Here is an 18,568-nt window from a genome sequence, read left to right as displayed (position 1 = left end):
ATCTGGAGCCATCCGCAGCTCAGCTCTTCCCAGCCTGCTCTGGAGACGGCTCCCCCAGAGCATCCACACACCAAGGAACTGAGGAAGGACAGGCAGGGGGAAGAGAAGGGACACAAATTAAATCAATTCATGCTGATTTCGGGTTGGTTTATTTTTTACAGTTCTGGTACATCATCCCAGCAGATGACTTCGAGTGCGTGTTACGTAGACGGCACTACTATGAAGTGGCAGGAGACTGCTCTGAGCCGGAAACTTTGCTCATGTTACCATCACAAGCGAATCACAAGACAGAAGAGGGACAACCGCGATCCCCTGGCAGGAACGTGCCGAAGCTGTCCTTATCAGAGAGGATTCAGGACTGGGAACCTCTTTCCTGAGTTCATCTGGGGGACATATGTAAAAACTCTTGCGTGCATCCAGTGTCTCGTGCCTGTAAACAACTACCCCTCCCTCTGTATTTGGGACCAGGCTTCTCTTCCTCCCATTCCCAAGTGTGCTGGCTGTAGCTCTGGATACAGGAAGGGTGGCTGCCTCTATCAGTCCTTTTTCCATGGAGGGAAGAGAAGGGCAAGACATCATTCCACACCTCCCCACTGGTCCCCCAGCATCTGCCCCCTCTTCTCTATCAGTTCATTATAGAAAACTGGCTACCACCACAGGCAAGCTCAGCAGCTCTGACTCTTTGCAGCCATCCCCATTACTTCAACCAAACCAGCATCTCCTGAGGCTATGGGCTGCTGATAAACACAGAAAGTTGACAAAGTCACCAGAACCTAACCCAGAGCCATAGCATTTTATAGCTTTTTAAAGAAAACGAGCCAAGCCAGACCGGATTGTGCCCCGGAGCCTGCGTGGCAAACAAGAATCTGGCTCCAAGTGTTTATTTATAAATCTGTACATACATGTACGTTTGAATTCTGACAGAATTAATTCTGGCATCCAGCTAATTCAAAGCATTCCTCCCCCATCACACTACAGTTGCAGGCCAGCCCAGCACAGAAGCTGATTATAAAATGCTGCACTAGCCAGGCATTTCTGCAAAGGCTTGTGCTATTGAGTATTCAGTCTTTCCTTGCTTGGCTATTTCATTGTTTCGGTGTCGATCCCTCCTCTCTTGCCCTGTGTTTCCTGGTTACTTTTGTCCCTGCTCTGGAAGCACTGCTGCTCTCAGCCCCATTCCAGTGTCAGATTGGAAAAAAGGAAAAAAAACCCAAAACCCAAACAATTACATGAAATTAAAGAGAAGAAAGGAAGAAATTACCACCATGCTCCAAGATTTCCAGTAAACAGATAGGTAACGAGCAAAAAATAGGCCAAAACGCTGCAAGGCAAGCTGCAGACAGAGCTGGGGATACAAAACCCACTGCCTCCCTCTGAAGCACAGCTAAGAAATCCCTGTGTGGTCACACGCTGTCCTCTGGAGCAGAGAGGAGAGAGGTCAGGGCAGCCAGCACTGTAAGAGCCTCTTTATTCTTGGGCAGTTGCATGAATCTGATCGCTTGTGCCCTTTGTGAGACATGGAAATCTGTCCTCTCCTCCCACCCCCTCCACCAGGCCCCCCTTCTACTTCCCCCCCTCTCAGATGGGGACAGAGGCAACTCCTCAGCTCCAGAGGCAAAGACCAGAGCAGCACAGAGGCTATGGACCCCCCTCCGGCAGGACCAGGCTTGGCCAAGCACACAGAAGAGCTCGAGGACAGCGCTTTGCTGGAGCAAGGAGAGGGGAAGGGAAGGACTCCTTCATTCCTTGATGGGCTCACCCAGGCTCCCACGTGCGAGGCACGAGGTTGAGGGGTGAAGGAAAGTCCAGGGTGTCACACTGCAGTCCATGTCTTTGCTACTTCTCTGCCATGCTCGAAGGCTTGAGGACAGCAGCATGCTGCACACCTCCATGCCAGCAGCCACACGATGCTTACATAAATGTCAGGGGCTGGATTTAGATCAAACAAGGGTCTGGGCTAAGTTTCTTATGCCCTTGTCACCAGCCAAAGCTGAGCTTACACCTCCTGGTCCAGAGACCAGACCCAGATAATCCTGTCACAGGAGCTCATTCAAAGCCACCACTGAGGGAGGGCTTCAAGGCAGAAAACTCTGGGCTGTCTGGCTGAAGATCCCCACCTGCAAAGTACATTCAACCCCTGCATACTGCAGGGGTAAGCCTGGGCTACAATTTGTCAGTTCCTTGAAAAACAGCTCAAGGTCTTCTGATGAACCTCTCTTTCTCTCCTCCTTCCACCTCACTCTTCACCAGCACCCATCCACAGAGCATTTATCCCATGGGAAAAGCATACGCTCTGCTGCAGACCCTCTCCTACTCCTCTTCTTTACCAAGGCTGTCCCCTCCATCCAAGCCTCCTCCTTACCACCCAAGCCCACCAGGTTGCCTCCCAGCATCCTCCATCTCTGCTGTCACTTATCGGATTAACTCTATACAGAAGACTTTCAGCAGCAGGCCTAGAGTAAGCACCACTGCCAGGCAACCTGATGGGCTAAAGGCAACGAAAATGCTCAAGCTTAGCAAGAAAGCAGTGGGGAAAAGCCCTTAATCCAATCCTGGGGATGCAGAAGACTGTCCCAGTCCAGCCAGAGACCTGGTCAGCAAAACCAGATGGGTTTGAGACCTCTCAAACTGAAGGCACAGTCAGTCTGAATTGACATCCCCCACTGCCCCCAACACCACAGCACAATGAAGCCTGACAGATCAATGCTGATGAATGGCACATGAGGCTAGGTGGGTGCTGGGATTTCTGCCACTGCCCAAGGCTCAAGAAGTCATTACTCATCACAGCGGCTTGACCGACTGACAGCATCCCAGGGCACAATGATCAGCCACATTTAGGAGCCCAGTGCTGGTCTCCTGAGCAGGAACCAGGGCATAGGCAATACTCGGGTTAGGTGGCCTAACCCTGAGGTTGAGCTGGCAGTTCAGCTCTGGGGTGCTGGTAGAGGCTCGGATGGAGGGCACAGAGAGAACCTGCACATCTCCAGCTTCACAGGACCTACTGCAAAAGTCATCTGGGGACCATGCGTGTTCAAAGAGTGCCAGAGGGAACGCCTGCCAGACACCAGCCCACACCATCTACAGTCATGAGAGCTACATTAACGCTCGAGCACTTGGGCACTTGTGCGCACAATGCCTCTGGTGCGCTGCGTGCCACGCTCCTCATAAACAAGTCATCTGGAAAATAAGTAAGCCTGTAAAACTCCAGCCCTTCACAAGTCACCAAACCTGTTTCAGAGTAAAACAACCTCCAGCAGTTCAAGCCAGGAGCAGAGCAGTGCAGCTGACCCCAGCCTCCCCACCAGTGGGGCTCCATAGGTCCCAGCAAAACATCCCTGGCACAGATGGCAGCACGGGGATGCGAGATGGGACTTGTTTCAAATAGGGAGGCATCTCTGGGGTCAGGGCTGTCTAGCAAAGAAAAGCTGTTTGCTTTTCCCTCTAGAGACCTAAAGCTTTTGAACCGCAGAAGCAATCAGCTGGGACAGGTAGGAAAAGCGCACAGGCCATCTCTGCACTGGGGCTGGCAGCCAATGCTGGCAGAAGATCAGAGTTTCTGGTACAGACTTGAGATTCATCTCTTCCTGTGCTCCTACCAAGTGTTCACTTCTCTTTCCCATACTCCAGAACGCACCTGAGCCGGCCTTATCCAAGGTGCTGCCAAGAAAGCAAGCCCAAACCCACCAAGAACAGATGGACTCAGCAGCACAGTCCCTGTCCCCCTGATTTGCCAAACGGGCACCGCTCCACAGCCAGTGCTGGGTGCTGCTCCTACACGCCCGCAGGAGGATCCCCAATGTTTTCTTGCAGCTCTCAGCATCACAACATGTTTTCTCCCTCTGAATGTTCAAAACCACCAGGGACCTTCAGAATGTGGAGAGATTTCCTCCCAATTCCTCAAAACCATGCTGCAAGCTAGGTCAGAGGGAAGTCTCTCTCCATCCCTTGAAACAAAACCCCAAGCCCTTTTCCATTGGTGGCACCTCCAGGTGAGGACAGGCAGCTGAGACATCCCCAAGCAAGCTCTGATGCACCTGGCCTCAACCAACCATGTCCCACACAGAGACGTGGCAAACATGGTGATAACCTGCAAATTAGTCCATTTCTTTGGCTGCTGCCTTCTGACCTGAGCTCCAATCCCAGCAATCTATCTTTACCCTAATAAATAAAAACAACACACCAGCCTCACACTGGAGCAACTTTCTTTTTGAACCCTGGAAGCAGGTCCCCCCAAACCAGGGAGACAGCAGGTTCCCCATGCAGGCGGGAGGCACGTGCCTGGGGCAGCAAAGGCAAGGATGGAAGACAAAATGTTTCGGTTTGAGACCTTGACACAAACAGAAGGACAAGAAGAAAAAGCAAAGAAAAAAGAGGGTGGGTTGTTGGCTTTTTTCCCCCCTCCCCTCTCCTCTTTAAGCACTACAAAAACAGGAAACAAAGGAGAAAATATCTCACGGGGGGAAGGCGAGGTAAGCGCTTTATACGCCCACGAAAGAAAGATTAACCACATTTTATTTACTGTTTGCATTACAGTTGCACTGTGGAGTTCAACCAATTCGGAGCCAGGGCTCTGCGGGTTTGTGCAGCACCTAATGCCGAGCGGCCCCCAGACCTACCGAGCGCACACCTCCGCTTCCAGCCAGCCCTCCACAGACACCCTCCTTCCTCCTGCGGACAACACCTCTGCCTCCTTTTGCCCAGCACAAGCTCTTGCCCTAATTGCCAGCTTACAGCCGAGAAAGCACTGGTGCTGTTCCCAGGGAGTGTTGAGCACCTTTTCCCCTTCAAATCAGACTGTGACCTGGGTAAGATGTCCTTTAAGGTGGGCCAGCAGCAGAGCTGGAGTCACGAATGCTAAAGAAGGTGAGTTTATGGGGAGCGTGTTTGCAGGCTCCTGTCCTTTCTCTGAGCTATAGGGCCACCCCAACCACACTGGGTCATGTCACCCCCCCATTCACAAGTCCCCTGCACCAAGGGCAGGGCCCTGAGCCTCAAAACTTTGACTCATTTCTCAATTAACGGCTTCCTGAGTGCGACCCATGCATGGAACAAACCTCTCACAACGGGGCCTCCCCCGGACCTCCGGAGCCCAGCGTTACTCATCCACGCCCCAGCCCCCCCGTCCTTTCCCGGGATGCTCCATGAGCGACTCACTGCTGCGGGGTGAGCAAGCAGCCAGGAATCCCGGGACCGGCTCCCACAGGCGGGAAGCTGTCACCGGCTGAGCACACGCACCCTAATTCAGGAACCAACACGGCCACCGGCTGGCAAGGGGCAGCTTTCAACCAGAGACCTGGCCAAGGCCACGCAGGGAGCCCTCAGCAACCTGCCAGGCCTTTTTCCTACTCCAGTCTCTCCATGGACAAACTGCTTCAACTACTGGAGGGATCCTCGTGCTGTCCCCTGCTTTGCACTGTCCTCCATAGCCCCGGCACCCAACCGAGCCACGCGCCCAGAGGGAAGAGACAAGCTTATCACCGCAGAGAAAGGAAATTAAGATAACGCCGCGATGGAGGTACCCAGGGATTTGGCCAAGGTCACCAAATAATTCTGCAGCCCTACGATACAGCTGCCCGATGCATTAGGTGCCTGGCCACATACCCTAACATTTCAAGCCATGGCCAAACCCCAGCCTTAGCCCGTGGCAGTTTTCTGCCAGGTCATTAGCAGCGTGCATCCGCAAGGAGCAGCGAACAGCCATAACAACGGCAGCGACAACAAAAAAACCCCACGCAGCGAGAGCGGGAACAGATGAGATCAAAGTGTCCTGGAAAAGGACCTGGAAAAATAGTTCTGGTCCCTGGCTAAGGCTCCCGGGAAATGCACATCCCAGCCCCGTCCCAGCCCCACGCAGCCCTCCCGGGGTAGCTCCCACCCTGGCAGAGGGAGAGCAAAATGCCTCCCTATAAATAGAAGCAAAACGCGCTGCTCCACAAGCCAGGCTGGGTCTTTCCCCTCGGAGCGTGTGTGGTGGAGCTGCTGCCACCTCGGCCGAGCAATCTGGTTTTCCCCAAAAAACCTGGAGAGGAAAATAACCTTCCTGTGAGCTCAGGCTGGCTCCTCTCCGCACACAGCTGCCCCCCCCAGCCCAGGCCTGGCCATCCAATTGGAAAGTAATTATACTGCAATTTTTATTTATGACTTCTTGGGGTTTTTTTTATTGCTAAATGGTGACTCATTTTGGCAACATTAAAATACACAGGAAATCATCCCCATTTTACAGTAATCACCATTCAATTCATTGTTAAATATTTATTCGGTGGACAAGCGCTGGGCCTCTTTCGAAGGGTCAGAAGGGGAGCGGAGGGGCAGCCCTGGGAGGGGGGAAGGTGGTGGTGGGGTCATGGCAAGGCTGTTAAATGCCCACCACGAACTTCAGGGTGGGGAACCAAGGGTGAAAGCTCCTGCCAGATGGGCTGGCCACCAGTGAAATACATTTGCTTTCCCTCGAATCCTGCGTTACACCCCATGCTGCTTTAGGAAGGGGGGGTCAGCCCTGTGCCCCCTAACACAACCTCATTATTTGGCCAGAACACCCGAATCCCGGCCAGCAAGAAGCCGGGGGTCTCTGACACGAAGCCGCTCATCGCCGGGGGGAAGGGGATGGCGGTGGGAAGAGCCGGCAGTTTGACATTCACAGGCCTCACAATGGACGGGGTCTGTGTCTGCAGCTGCTTTGTCCCCCCAGGGAGTCCAGTTTGGGGGTGATTCGACCTCAGATGTGGGCAGCTCCTCGGCCTTCCCCACAGAGGCTGCATTCCCCAGCAGGAACCGGGGAGATGACCGCCCCAAACCCCCCTGGCCCACAGCCTCGACCCTAACCCTCACAGCCCAGACCCAAGCGGCCTCAAGTCCTATGGCTGAAGGGCTCCAAAGAGCTCCCAGCAGACATCCTCTTCCTCCAAGAGCCCCCCGGCACCCATGGGCTCTTGTCAGTGCTGGGCTGGGGAAGCCACCTAACATGTCCGCCACGGGGGGACCGGGCGGAGGAGGAACAGCAACGGGGTGGGTTTTGTGCAGGTCCTACACAAACACAGACCTCTGGGGAACGGGCAACAGGGGCGAGAGGTGCTGCCCCTGGACCGGACAAACCCCCATATCCACGCAGGTGGGACTCACCCTGATCTCATTGCGGCGGATCTCCACGTCACAGACCGAGTGTCCCTGGTGGGCCCCGCTGTAGTAGCAGCAGAACTGGCAGACGGCCACCTGCTCGGCCTCGCAGTGGTACAGGCGGTAGGCGTTGTGCTGGGGGCAGCTCCAGGCCCGCACGTCGTCCGCCTCCACCAGGAGATGGCCCCGAGCCGTGGACGGCTGCTGCAGGTGGGTCTGGACGTGGGACTGGCAACACGGAGCCTCGCACCTCAAGCAGATCTTCTGGGCCGGCAGCGGCGGGCCCCGGCGGCAGAAGACGCAGTGCAAGACCGAGGGGGGCTTCTCCAGGTTAAGGGAGTTGAACTTCTCCACAATGTTGGTGAGCTTCAGGTTCTTCTCCAGGTTGGGCTTCTGGTTGTAAGCCTGGTTGCACTCCGGGCACCGCACCAAGCCCGACTCCTTGGCCCACGCCTCCCCGATGCAGCCCCGGCAGAAGTTGTGCTTGCAGGGCAGCTGGACCGGCTCCACGAAGACGTGCAGGCAGATGGGGCAGATGAGCTCCTCTTCGAAGCAGTTCTTCCAATTCTCGGCCATCTCTGCCAGCAGCCTCTGGCGACGTTCTCTCCCCCCAACCCGCTTCGGTCGCTCAGTGCGGTCTAGGGGCGGACGCCGGGGTCTGTCCTCCCTGCAAGGGGAAGCCTGGGGGTGAACGGCCGGGCTCCCCCCGCCCCGCAGCACACAGTAAATGATAAACCAAAGGGATCTCTGAAACCGGCGATAAAATAAACCCACCGAGCAGCACTCTAGGAATCTCCAGCGGGGAAACGTGACATCCCTGCCGCCGCTTCATTAAAACAAGCGACACAAACGGTTAAAAACCCCCAACGTGATAGCGTAGGATTTACAGCCCCAAGTCTTAACCCACCCCTAAAAGCCATTTGTTTCTTTTTTACCCAAGAAGGTGAATTGAAACTTACCAAAGGTTGAAAAAAATCCATACAAAATCCAGCAGCAGAGTCCAAGTTCCATATAAAGCTCCTAAATTTAGCGCTCCAGATCAGATTTTTCTTTTCTTAGGTTTAGCAACTGACATTCAATATTTTAAAGGGACTTTTGTCCCCCACCAACCCGGCTAACAGCTGAGAGCGCGGACTCGCTCGCTCGCTCAGGGTCTCTTTTTTTTAATCCCCAGTATTTCTCCTCCCTCTCCCCCGATGGGAGTTGGGAATCGGAGTCTTTTAAAGGAAACGGATCAAAGGGTTAAGATCCAAAATGGGAAGAGGAGGAAGGTTAAAAAAAATAACAATAATAGCGATGATGACGATGGCGAAAATAACGAATTCTCCCCGCGGCCCCCGAGATTTGCTCCTCACCCGGTGGAGCAGCAGCGGAAAAAAGGAACGGGGGGGGGGGGGGGGGGAACAGACAAGACAGGGAGAAAAAAAAGGGGAAGGAAAAAAGCCAACCTCTCGCCTGCTTCGAGACTGCGAGGTCTTGAATGGGAGAGCTCGGTCATTCAGAGCAAACCCCAGCGCCGCGCAGCCTCCTCCAGCGCCCCGCACGGATGGCACAGGATGGGCTTTGCCAAGGGGGAGCGAAACCCCGCGGCCCCGATCAACCTGCTCCGGCTTCCCACGGGGCTGGGGGGGACAGGCGTCCGGCACGGGGGGAAGGACACGACACACACCGACCTAGCCCGGTCTCATGGCCGGCCGGGGGGAGGTAACAATGCAGCGGAGCAGACGGACGCTGTCCGGGAACCTTCCCCGGTCCGGCCCCGCCGGGAAGGGAACGGGCGAGGCGGCGGCGGAGGGCAGCGAGGAGCCGGCCGAAGCGTGCGGTTCCGGGAGAGCCGAGTCAGCTCTCAGCCATTTTGAGCGGAGACCGGAGAGGCGTTAAAAATAAAATAATAAAAAAATAAAAATAATAATAAAAAAAGGTATTAAAAACAATAATTAAATAGAGTCACCGGCACAACCCGCTGCGGCAGGGCTCTGCGGAGGGGCTGCGGGGCCAGCCGAGCCCGAGCCCGAGCACAGCCGTCCCGTCCCGGAGGGGCCGCTCAGCAGAGCCCCCCGCACCCGCCGCCGCCGCCTCCAGCCATCTTGGGGTCGCCCTGGGCGCCGCCCGCCCGCCCGCCGGAGCCCCACGCCCCGGCCTTCCTCCCGCCGCCCCCGGGGAGGCGGCCGCGGCCCGGGGCGGGAGGGGGACGGCCGAGGGGAAGCGGGGAAGGGGAGGGGGGAACGCGGATCCCGCAGCGGAGCTCCTCGGGGAGGGGGAAAGGAGGCGGCGCCTCGGAGGCGGCCGGGCTCAGCCCCGGCGGCGGCGGGGGGCGGGCGGGGCGGCCATGGGGGCGGCGGCCGCGGGGAGATATCGACCGTGGGGAAGGAGGGAGGGGGAGGCGGGTGCGCCCCGCCCCGTTCGGGACCCGGCCGAGGGGGGGAGCGGAGCCGGAGCCGCAGCCGGAGCCCCACGGTCCCACCGGGCGCTGCCGCGGAGCTGCGCCGGGAGCGCTGCGGAGGTACCGGCCCCGCCTCCCCAGGGCCCGCCCACCGCGCGTCACCGGGGACCGCCCCGCCCGGACCGCGCCGCCTTAAAGGGGACACGGATGAGCGGGCCCCACCGCGGTGCTCGGCGCTGTCCTTGCTGCGGCAGCGCAGCCCAGCCGAGACCAGGCGTGTCAGGGGTTCATAGAACGGTTGGGATTGGTGAGGACCTTAAGGGTGTCGTGTTCCAAGCCCCAGATCCTTCCATCCCCAGCTGGGGTGTCCCTGCTGGTCGCTGCATCAGAGGTAGGGCCACCCTACCTGGCCACCAGCATCCCTACACGGCCAGGAGCCACGCTTATCCAAGGTGCTGGTCCTTAGAAAGGGGTTGATCGCCCTGAAACCAGCTCACATCTGGGCCACAGCTGGCCTTGGTACCAGAAGTGCCCTCTGGAGCCTCCTACCCCCTCTTCACTCCCACCTGGATGGGCCGTTACATTGCATAGGAGAGGAGCATTTCAGGTTTATTTCATCCCCCTGCAGAGCAACACTCATTTGTCCCATGGGGTCCTTCCCAAGCGGGCAGCCCCAGCACCTCTTGCTGAAGCCCAGGGCACAGAGGTGTGTCTGTTAACAGCTCTCCCACCAAATGTTCCCTTAGCTGTTTCAAGGGATGCCATATATCCAACCCCTGCCAAATGTGCCAGACCACTGGGATTCAAGCACACTGCTGGTGTAAATTCATTTTCCACTGCAAGGTGGTCACAAATGGCTTCGAAATAGAGTATTTAGACCAAAAGATGCTCAGAATGCACTATCAGGTTTATGGTGGAGTGACAAGGAGGCGAAGGCTCAGATGATGGCTTCAGGATCCAGTTCTAGCCTTGCTCCTGGGTGATGGTCACTGATGGCAATTTGCCTATGGGAGGGATTTAGCAGGAATTCCTTAACAGTAGCCATGAACCAAACTGTCCAGAGACACCACCCAGTAGTATCTCCTATAGCACCCTATAGCCCTGGTGCCATGGGCCAGCCAGGGCAGCTGGCTGCCTGAGGGGGATGAGCACCTAACAGCACACACAGGTTGTTGCCACACTTTCCTTTATAGGAACGCCCTGCCCACAGGCAGGTCTTGCCAAAGAGTTAAGGAGATGAAGTGATGGGTACCCCCCCAGGACTGGGGCTCACCCTGTATCACCCTTCATCCCCGCACATTCATGCCAGGGCTCCTGGGGCTCAAGCTCTGCAAAGGGGATGTGTCAGAGATGCTGTTGGCTGCTGAGCCCACGCAGAGGCAAACCTCTCCTCAGAAAGTCAGTGCAAAACTATTTGTGACTCTCTCTTCTTTACACCCACAGGCAGCACCGGGCAGCCCCTGGTGACAGGCACCATCCCCACCACAGGCAGGGCACAGCTCTTCCGAAGGGGCTGCTCAGGACACCCCCATGCCCTCTGCTGCAGGTGAGCTGGGGAATCTGGCTGGTATCTGGCAGGATGGGTTGGGGCTGGGCCAAGCTGAAAGATGCATCCTGTTCTCAGCTGGGAATCTTGCTGCCCCAGGACGGACACTGGCCCTGCTGTCATCTCACCCACATCTGGGCAATGCCATTGCTCTGCCCAGCCTGGAGATACCCCCTTGGCAAGGGAAGCCCCAGAGCCAGGCTGGGCATCACAACCATTCTGTAGCCTGTAGGAGCTGCCAGAGGGGACTGTAGGGAGGGACCCCTGTGCTCACACAGCTCGCAGACACCCTCCTGCCAGTGCTGTGTGAATGATGGACACCAGCGGGAGCGAGCTGCAGAAAGCCTGCAGCACTTTGTGCTCATCACCACTTTGGATCCCTCCACCAGGATCCAGCCCCGTGCGGGTGCTCCAGCTAATGCCAAGGGGCTGAAGAGATGTATTTTGGCTGGGGGAGTCCCAGTGCGCATCCCTCAACCCCCCAAAGCCACAGAGTGGTTTGTTGTTAAGGAGACAGCTTCCCTACCTGCCACCACCCCATTGCTGAGGTGCTCCTGGGGGATGCTCTGTCACCCACCCCTGTGCCTTCCCCCGAAGTCTTGAGCCCTCCAAAAGTAATACCAGATTATGTGCTTCTTGGGTTGTTTATAACTCAGTTAACCAGCCAGAGAGAAGCCATCACTGCCCTTCTGTCCCACTTCCATGTAAGCCCTGTGAGGTGGCTAAGTGCAATGGAGAAAGCTCCCTCCACCCTGCTCCATGTGATTAAGGCATTGAAGGCTTTCGCTGGTTTTAAGACTGGGTTTAAGGATTTAAGGAACTTGAAGGGTGGCAGTCACTTGGTTTGCAGCACTAAATCTCTCTGGGGCCGTCCCTGGCTCCTGGTTTGCGTGGAGGAGGGAAACAACCCCACAGAGGAGGCACAACACAGGGATCCCCACGGCTCAGCTGAGGACCCCTGGACACAGCTGAGGGCACATCACCTCATGCACTGCTTGTGCCTGGCCATCCTGCACCCATCCCTGCTGCAGCATCCATCCCACACTGTCAGTGCCTGCTCTGGTATCCTCAGAGCCCAGTCCCTGCTGAGGGAAGATGCACACATGTGTTCACAGTCTATATGCAAGGGGAACCTCCATCCTCTATGATTAATAAGAAAGCACTGGGAGCTGGGTGTGCAGCCTGGTCCCCACAGCATGCAAAGCATGTTCCCTGCCCCAAGCACCCAAGCATTGGGATCTAGTGACTCCCACATCCAACACTGACAGCTGGGAACAGGGCTGGGTTGGTGTACTGGGTGCAGAGATGCTGATGGCCTTGTTGGCTCCTTGGGAGAGCTTTGCCCTTGTGCAATGAATGTGCAACTGGAGCTCCTCTCAGGGCAAAAGTGCTGGGCTTCCTCCCCAAGCCTAAAGCACAGGGCAAAGGAGATACTGAGGTCTGTGCAAGGGGAACTGCATGGGGGGTGATGGAGGGGAGATCCATTTTGGTTCAGGGCATATCTAAGGTTGAATGGCCAAATCCAGGGCTGCACAGCCAGCCATGGGGCAGGGGTGATGCTCCGGCGCTCACTGCCTTGGCTGGCCTGGGGGTGCCATAGAGCATGGCAGTGGGTCCATTGGCTGTGAGGCTGGAGCATGGGGATCCGGGACTGGGCAGGAGCAGTTCCCTGCCTGGTGGGGTTTCTTTCTATGCAAATGCCTGGGAGCAGCTGCCCTGCCGGCGTGACTCATTTCCTGCTCTTGTGTCACATTCTGGTCAGGCCAGTTTGGCAAAGGCTTTCTTCTCTCCCTCCCTGGCTTCTCCTCCTCCTTCTCTCCCCCACCGCCGAGGGCTGGGATGTGCATTCGCTCAGCCCCTGGCAGGATGAGGCAGGATTTTCAGGAAACTGCGTCAAAGCCACAAAACCTCCATGTATATATATACATGTACATAAAACCCCAACCAAACAGAAAAAGAACAGCACAATTTTCTGTTTTTCTTTGTTTTTTGAGCACAAAGGAGACTGGGGCCAGACTGGGGCCACTCTTCCCCCTGTGGGGCTGCTGCTTCCCCCAGGAGGGGCCGGGGAGATAAATAAGAGCAGCTCAGTCTCATTTTACCCTCTGCTGCCAGTCGGATTGGTGCTGCCAGAGCCAGGCTGCCAGCGGGCTGTCTTTCCCTGGGGACGGACGGTGCGAGCATCCGAGGGAGCTCCAGCACCGGGTTTCACCCAGTGTTTCTTACCCGTCGTCAGTGCTCCGGGGCAGCCTGAGGGATGTACCGGATGGGTTAAACAGTAACTGCGCAGGGTCCGGAAGGGACACCGGCAAATGCTGGCAGCACCCAGCGTGGGTCTCCCACCGTGGGCTGGGGCAGCGGAAGGTGATGCTGGGAGCAAATCCCTGCTGCAGCTCCCACGGTCCCCTCCAGGCTTGCGCTGCCCTCAGCCCAGGCTGTGCCGCAGGAAGACCAGTCACTGTGAGGCATTTCCCGCTGTAGCTGGTTTGTGCTGTAGCCCTCCTGCCCCGGGGATCCGGCTCTGCTGCCCCTCTGTCCCCCCGGTGCCAGGTCGCACACATGCACCCCTCACAAGGCCAGGGCAGGAAGCAGCAGCCCTTTGCCCCAAGCCTGTGGCTCCTGGTGGCCCTTTTCTCCCTCTGCACCAGCCTTTTCCCTGGTGCGTGCAGCTCTGGTACAGCATCCCCCAGTGTAGCTGGGCACCTTCCTGGGGGAAAGCCCCAGATCCAATCCTGGGAGGCTGAGGGTGGGAGCAGGGTATGATCCCACCACCTCCATTCCCATCTGCAGCTCAGTTCAGTCACCCTCCAACCAGAAGGTCCCTTCAGACCCTGCCCTGGCCAAGGTGGAACCGTTGAAGTCTTCACTGCAGAGCAATTTCATCTTTCCTCTTCCTTATCTGCAATTAAAAGTGGCTGCAGCCAAATGACCCAGGCCCCAGCACACTGAAACACCCCCCCAGACAGCTGCTGAGCTTTCCTTTGAAGAGGAGTGCATCCACTGCCGCTGTCCCCCCCCTCCAACCCCTAAAGCCCAGTCCCTGAGCCCGAGTGTCACTGCTGAGCTTGGTGCAGCCAGGGGGAACTGAGGCAGGGCAAGGGCAGGGAGCCCGGAGCTGCAGCCCATGCACACACAGCTGCCGGGGCTCTCCTTCCCCTCTAAAGGTCTGTTTGCCCACAGCGAAGTGAAGAGCACAAGGGTATCAGTGTAAATTAGGTCAGGAAGCTTTGCTAACAAACTGTCACTCCTGGTTGTGTAATGGGAGCAATTATGGGTTTAAGAGACCAGGAAGGAAAACATGGTCTGTCTGGGGGTAGGAGTAGTGATGGCAAATAAAGAAGGAGGGTCCTGCTGACAGAAGGATGAAGCTGCTGTTGCGTTGGAGGCATTTCCATCCCATCCTGGTACGTTGGCTGCCCGAGGCTTAGATTGACTCCATGCAGGGGGATGTAGGAAGACAGTTCCCAGCTCTCTCCCTGTGCTCTGCTTCATTCCCCAGGGCACCAGGGACTTGAGACAGGCAGTTGAAATCCGTGGTCCCTGATCCACCCTGCTCAGCTCAGCACTTGATGCCCACTGTCCCCATAGAGCTCTTCCTTGGGGTCCAATGGGACCCCTCTGGTGGCAGCTGGTGCTGGGCTGTGCCTGCAAGAAGAACCTCTCCCCATGCTCCCCTCAGTGCCCACCACCTTGTGCTGGCCCCTGCACAACAGCAGATCCCTCTGCCTGTCTCTCCATGCCCCAAACCCACTGGGCTGGTCCCTCCCAGGGTCTCCGGTGGGATGCTCAAGCACTGCCGGAGGTCACCCAGAGCCTGGACTAAACCCATTGCTCCCCACAAGCACAACCCCATAGAACTGCCAAACCTGGGGTGGGGGCACCCGTCCTGCTCCATGGGGCTGGGAGAGTGGGAGGCTCCCAGTATGAATACAGCCTGTGCATGCCACAGAGGAGGGGCAGGGGCTCCCGGCAGCCTGGGTTAGACTTTAACCACTCAAACCATGGCACGGAGGGAAATTCTTGAGGCATCTATTAACATGAAAAGAGTCATACTTTACGTTCGGTCCCACTTATGGCTTATAAATGATTATTGCACCTTTTAATAAATGGTTAATCAAGTGTTAGAGTCCAAACAAGTTGATGGGTTGCTTATTACCATGGTTTATAACCTTTTATGAATGCCTTCTGTCGATGTACTTATAAACATCCATACCACGTACTTCTCGTGTCTTGACATGTTGGTCACATCTGTTCGAAGTTTATTAACTCTTGAGCTGCTCACTGACAGCAGACCAAGAGGGATCCCACTGGTTGTCTGTATTAACCCATGTGGCTCAGCACGCATGCACGGCAGGCACCGGCTGAGGGGCCGTGTGGGCATCCTCTCTGCCCAAAAGAGAGTGAAAGCAAGCAGGATGCAGCCACATCAGAAATAGGTCAGCAGCAGAATGCTGCTGTCATGGGTTTCATGCCATCAGGACAGAGAGCCAAGGGAAGTCAATGGCTGATTCTTCTTCTCTTGAAGCCATTGAGCTGAAATAGGACTTAGTCCTGGGCCTCCTGCTTGAATCAGAAGCACAAGTTATTGGGCTCAACACGAGAGGAATTGGGTGAATTGGCCTGTGAACATGGGAGGTCAAATGGGATGATTTAATGGACTCTCCTGGCCTGGAAATCCCTGGAAACACCCTCGGTCGTCACTGTTCTTGTGCAGCCACAGCCCCCCTCGTGTCACACTGCAAATAATGCAGCAGGCTCTCAGTAAGCTGAATAATCAGAAAACAATTTTCCAATAACAGCATCCCTGAAATCTCCTTTTAAGGCAAGGACTGGGATTCCCACCGCTGAGTGTGCTCCTGACGCCTCGCGTTATTGTCGGGCTGCCTGTGCTGGGGCTGGGCACGCTGCCACCCACCCCACATCCCTGGAGACGCTCCCCACCGCACATCCCAGCCATCCCCCCATTCCTGGGCCCTTTTTGCCTTTATTCTCCCCCTTTGCTGGATGCTTTGCATCATTTTCCTGCCCAAAAAAGCAAGCGGGGAGCACGAGGTGCTGCGGCTCCATGTTTCCTCCAGTGTTTTTATCAGTTGGAGAAGGGCTTTGTGCATTAAGCAGATGGGGATGATCCCAGCCCTGGCAGGAAGTGGGGTCTCTCCAGTCAAATTGACCATGGACGTTTTCCCTTTGCTCCCTGCTCCCCAGCCCTTCTGGAGCGGGTACCCCATCTCCTGTGCAGGAGCTCAGCCTTGCTCGCTGCCCTCCCTCAGGTTATTTGTGGCCGGAGTGTGGAATGTCTGAGGAAAAATGAATGATGGGAAAGGCATTAAAAATACTTTTCCCCTGGGAAAAACAAACCCAAACCTGAAGCTCGCTCTGTTGGAAAGCTGCTGCCTGGAACGCACCCGCAGCCAGCGCATCCCTGCAGCAGGTAAGCAGTGGGGGACCGAGGGGATGGAGCCTATGCTGAGGTCGTGCTGCCATGGCCTGTCTCATGGGCTGCTTCAATTAGTGTGAGCGATGAGGTGCTGGGGCAAGGTGAGGCCATCCTTCTTCTCCAATGCAAACTGCCTGACAGCAGGAGCAGTTGCTCTGAAAGCTATTTGGAGAAGCCAGAGCTTTAGGGCACGCTGTGGGCTGCTAGCAGAGCTGGAGCTTCCCTGCAGTGCTTCTCCCACTGCTGCCAGGTCCTGGTTTCCTTTGCTGGATGGTGAGGCTCTGACTTACAGCAGGGCGAGGACGCTTGCCCAACCCCTGTTGTCGCCAGGGCTCTGCTGTGGGGCTGAGGGGGGTTGCCCTGCACTGGGGGGAGGCAGCAGGACCCAACACAGCCCAGCTGCTTCAGGCCCCTCTCCGAATGCAGCTCGGCCACAGGGTCCCCAGGAGCTCAGGGTGTTAATGTGTCAGGTCCTGCACACCGGTATGTGCCGGGAGCCTTTCCTCTGCACTGAGGTACTACCAGGCAGGTGAAACAGCAAGCAGGAGAGAAACAAGGCAAAAAGAGGGGAAAAAGAACAATCCAAAGGGATCTGGTGTGCTGATCCCCTGTGAGCCCGTATTTCCTTGTGGTCCAAGTGGACTAAAGCATGGAGAACTCCTTTCTCCCATGTTTGCACCATCCTGATACTGGCTGGGGGACATGCTATAGGAAGGGACATGCTCTGGGGGTTGATGCTATGACCAGGTCTCCCGGGTCAGGACCATCCGTAGTTACCCAAGTCCAGCACAATCCAAGTGCCCTGGGTGGGCCGGGAGCACAGCAGTAACACCTTCCCATGGGGGCTGCCCTCTCATCCCACCCCATCCCTCTTGCCCCTCAGGTTCACCCTCTTCCCCATTGAGGTTCCTGGGTGCTGCCGTTCATTTTTGGATGGGAAGCGAGCCCCATCCCTCCCACTGCACTCCAACAACAACAACAAAACCCAACCAAGAAGAAGAGAAAAATAAACAAACCAATCCCTTCCCTCTCCTGGCTTGGCATCTGCTCGCAGCCTTTCCATTATTAATTGAAGGAGCTGCCGGCGTTATTAGTAACAAACCGCTCCTAATGAAGTTCAGAGCCGCAGACCCAGGAGGGGCTCCCAGGCACCGCTCCTCAGGAGCCTTCATTAAATCCACTGCCCGAAGGGGCTCTCAGCCGGTGGAGGCAGAGCCTCGACCACGGCTGCCCAGGCTGGTGGTGGAGCTTGGGGTGAAGGGTGGTGGTGGGAGAGCAGCACCCCTCTGAGCTGCAGCCCCAGGGATCCCCCTTAGCCTCTGTGAGGCTGGACAGAGGGGTCAGCTGGGATGTGCCATGGCAAGGGGACTGCTGCCCTTGGGTTATAAGAATCATTAATTAAATTAAGCGAGTGGCCAGCGAGGAGGGTTCCCAGCTCCACCATCCTTGCTGGGATGTCCTAGTAGGGTGGCCCTGTGCTTGCAAACACTTAGATGTCTGGGAAGGTGAGTGGTATGGGGCAGGGAGATGTCTCAGGCCAGGGGACCAGCTGCAGGGAGCCTCACACCTCCCATATCCTTGCCTGGAAGGAGAACCTCACTGGGACCTCAGCTGACCAGCAAAGTTTCCTCAAGTGAGACAATGAACATGACCAAGCTATGGCCATGTTCCCTTAGGCATGTCCAGCACTGGCTGCTCTGCACTGCTGGCTCCCAGAGACGCCGCAGCTTTGCCTTGGAGCCATTCATGCCTGGATGCAGCTGGGGGAGAGGTTCTTTGGGAAAGGATGGTTTTCACCCCAAACCTCAAAAGAAAACACTCATGCAGGAACCCTTCTGCTGACTGCTTCAATGCAGGGAGTGCTGAGACAGCGCCCCAGAGAGAAGCACAGAACCTGCCCAAAGGTGGATGTAGCTCCCCATGCACCCCTTCCTTCCTTGTCACTCTTCCCCTGTGAGTAGCCACCTCCCTTCCCCCCTCCCCGATATCCCACCCTTTCTCTCTCCTCTCTGACCTGAAAGGAATTTATTACCAAGGAGTGTAAAAAGATCATTGCAGAATCACTCTGCGTTACTGGGGAATCAGTGCA

The 18,568-nt window shown here is 56.4% G+C and overlaps 1 protein-coding gene across 1 annotated transcript in view; it reads right to left on the bottom strand.

The window, feature by feature from the left end:
• The window catches only part of TRIM8 (tripartite motif containing 8), a 29,100-nt gene extending 19,895 nt beyond the window's left edge, over window positions 1-9,205 (bottom strand). The window contains exons 1-2 of the mRNA XM_005154554.3: window positions 8,073-9,205; window positions 7,120-7,780 (exon numbers count right to left, since the gene is read on the bottom strand). Of these exons, the coding sequence (XP_005154611.1) occupies window positions 7,120-7,689 (570 nt within the window). The 5' untranslated portion in view covers window positions 7,690-7,780; window positions 8,073-9,205. The remainder of the gene's footprint in view (window positions 1-7,119; window positions 7,781-8,072) is intronic.
• Between the last annotated feature and the right edge of the window lie 9,363 nt (window positions 9,206-18,568).

The sequence above is a fragment of the Melopsittacus undulatus genome, chromosome 4, assembly GCF_012275295.1.
Source record: "Melopsittacus undulatus isolate bMelUnd1 chromosome 4, bMelUnd1.mat.Z, whole genome shotgun sequence".
Classification (NCBI taxonomy): Eukaryota; Metazoa; Chordata; class Aves; order Psittaciformes; family Psittaculidae; genus Melopsittacus; species Melopsittacus undulatus.
Note: the sequence above shows the minus strand (reverse complement) of the source record. Positions and strands in the feature narration are given on the sequence as shown.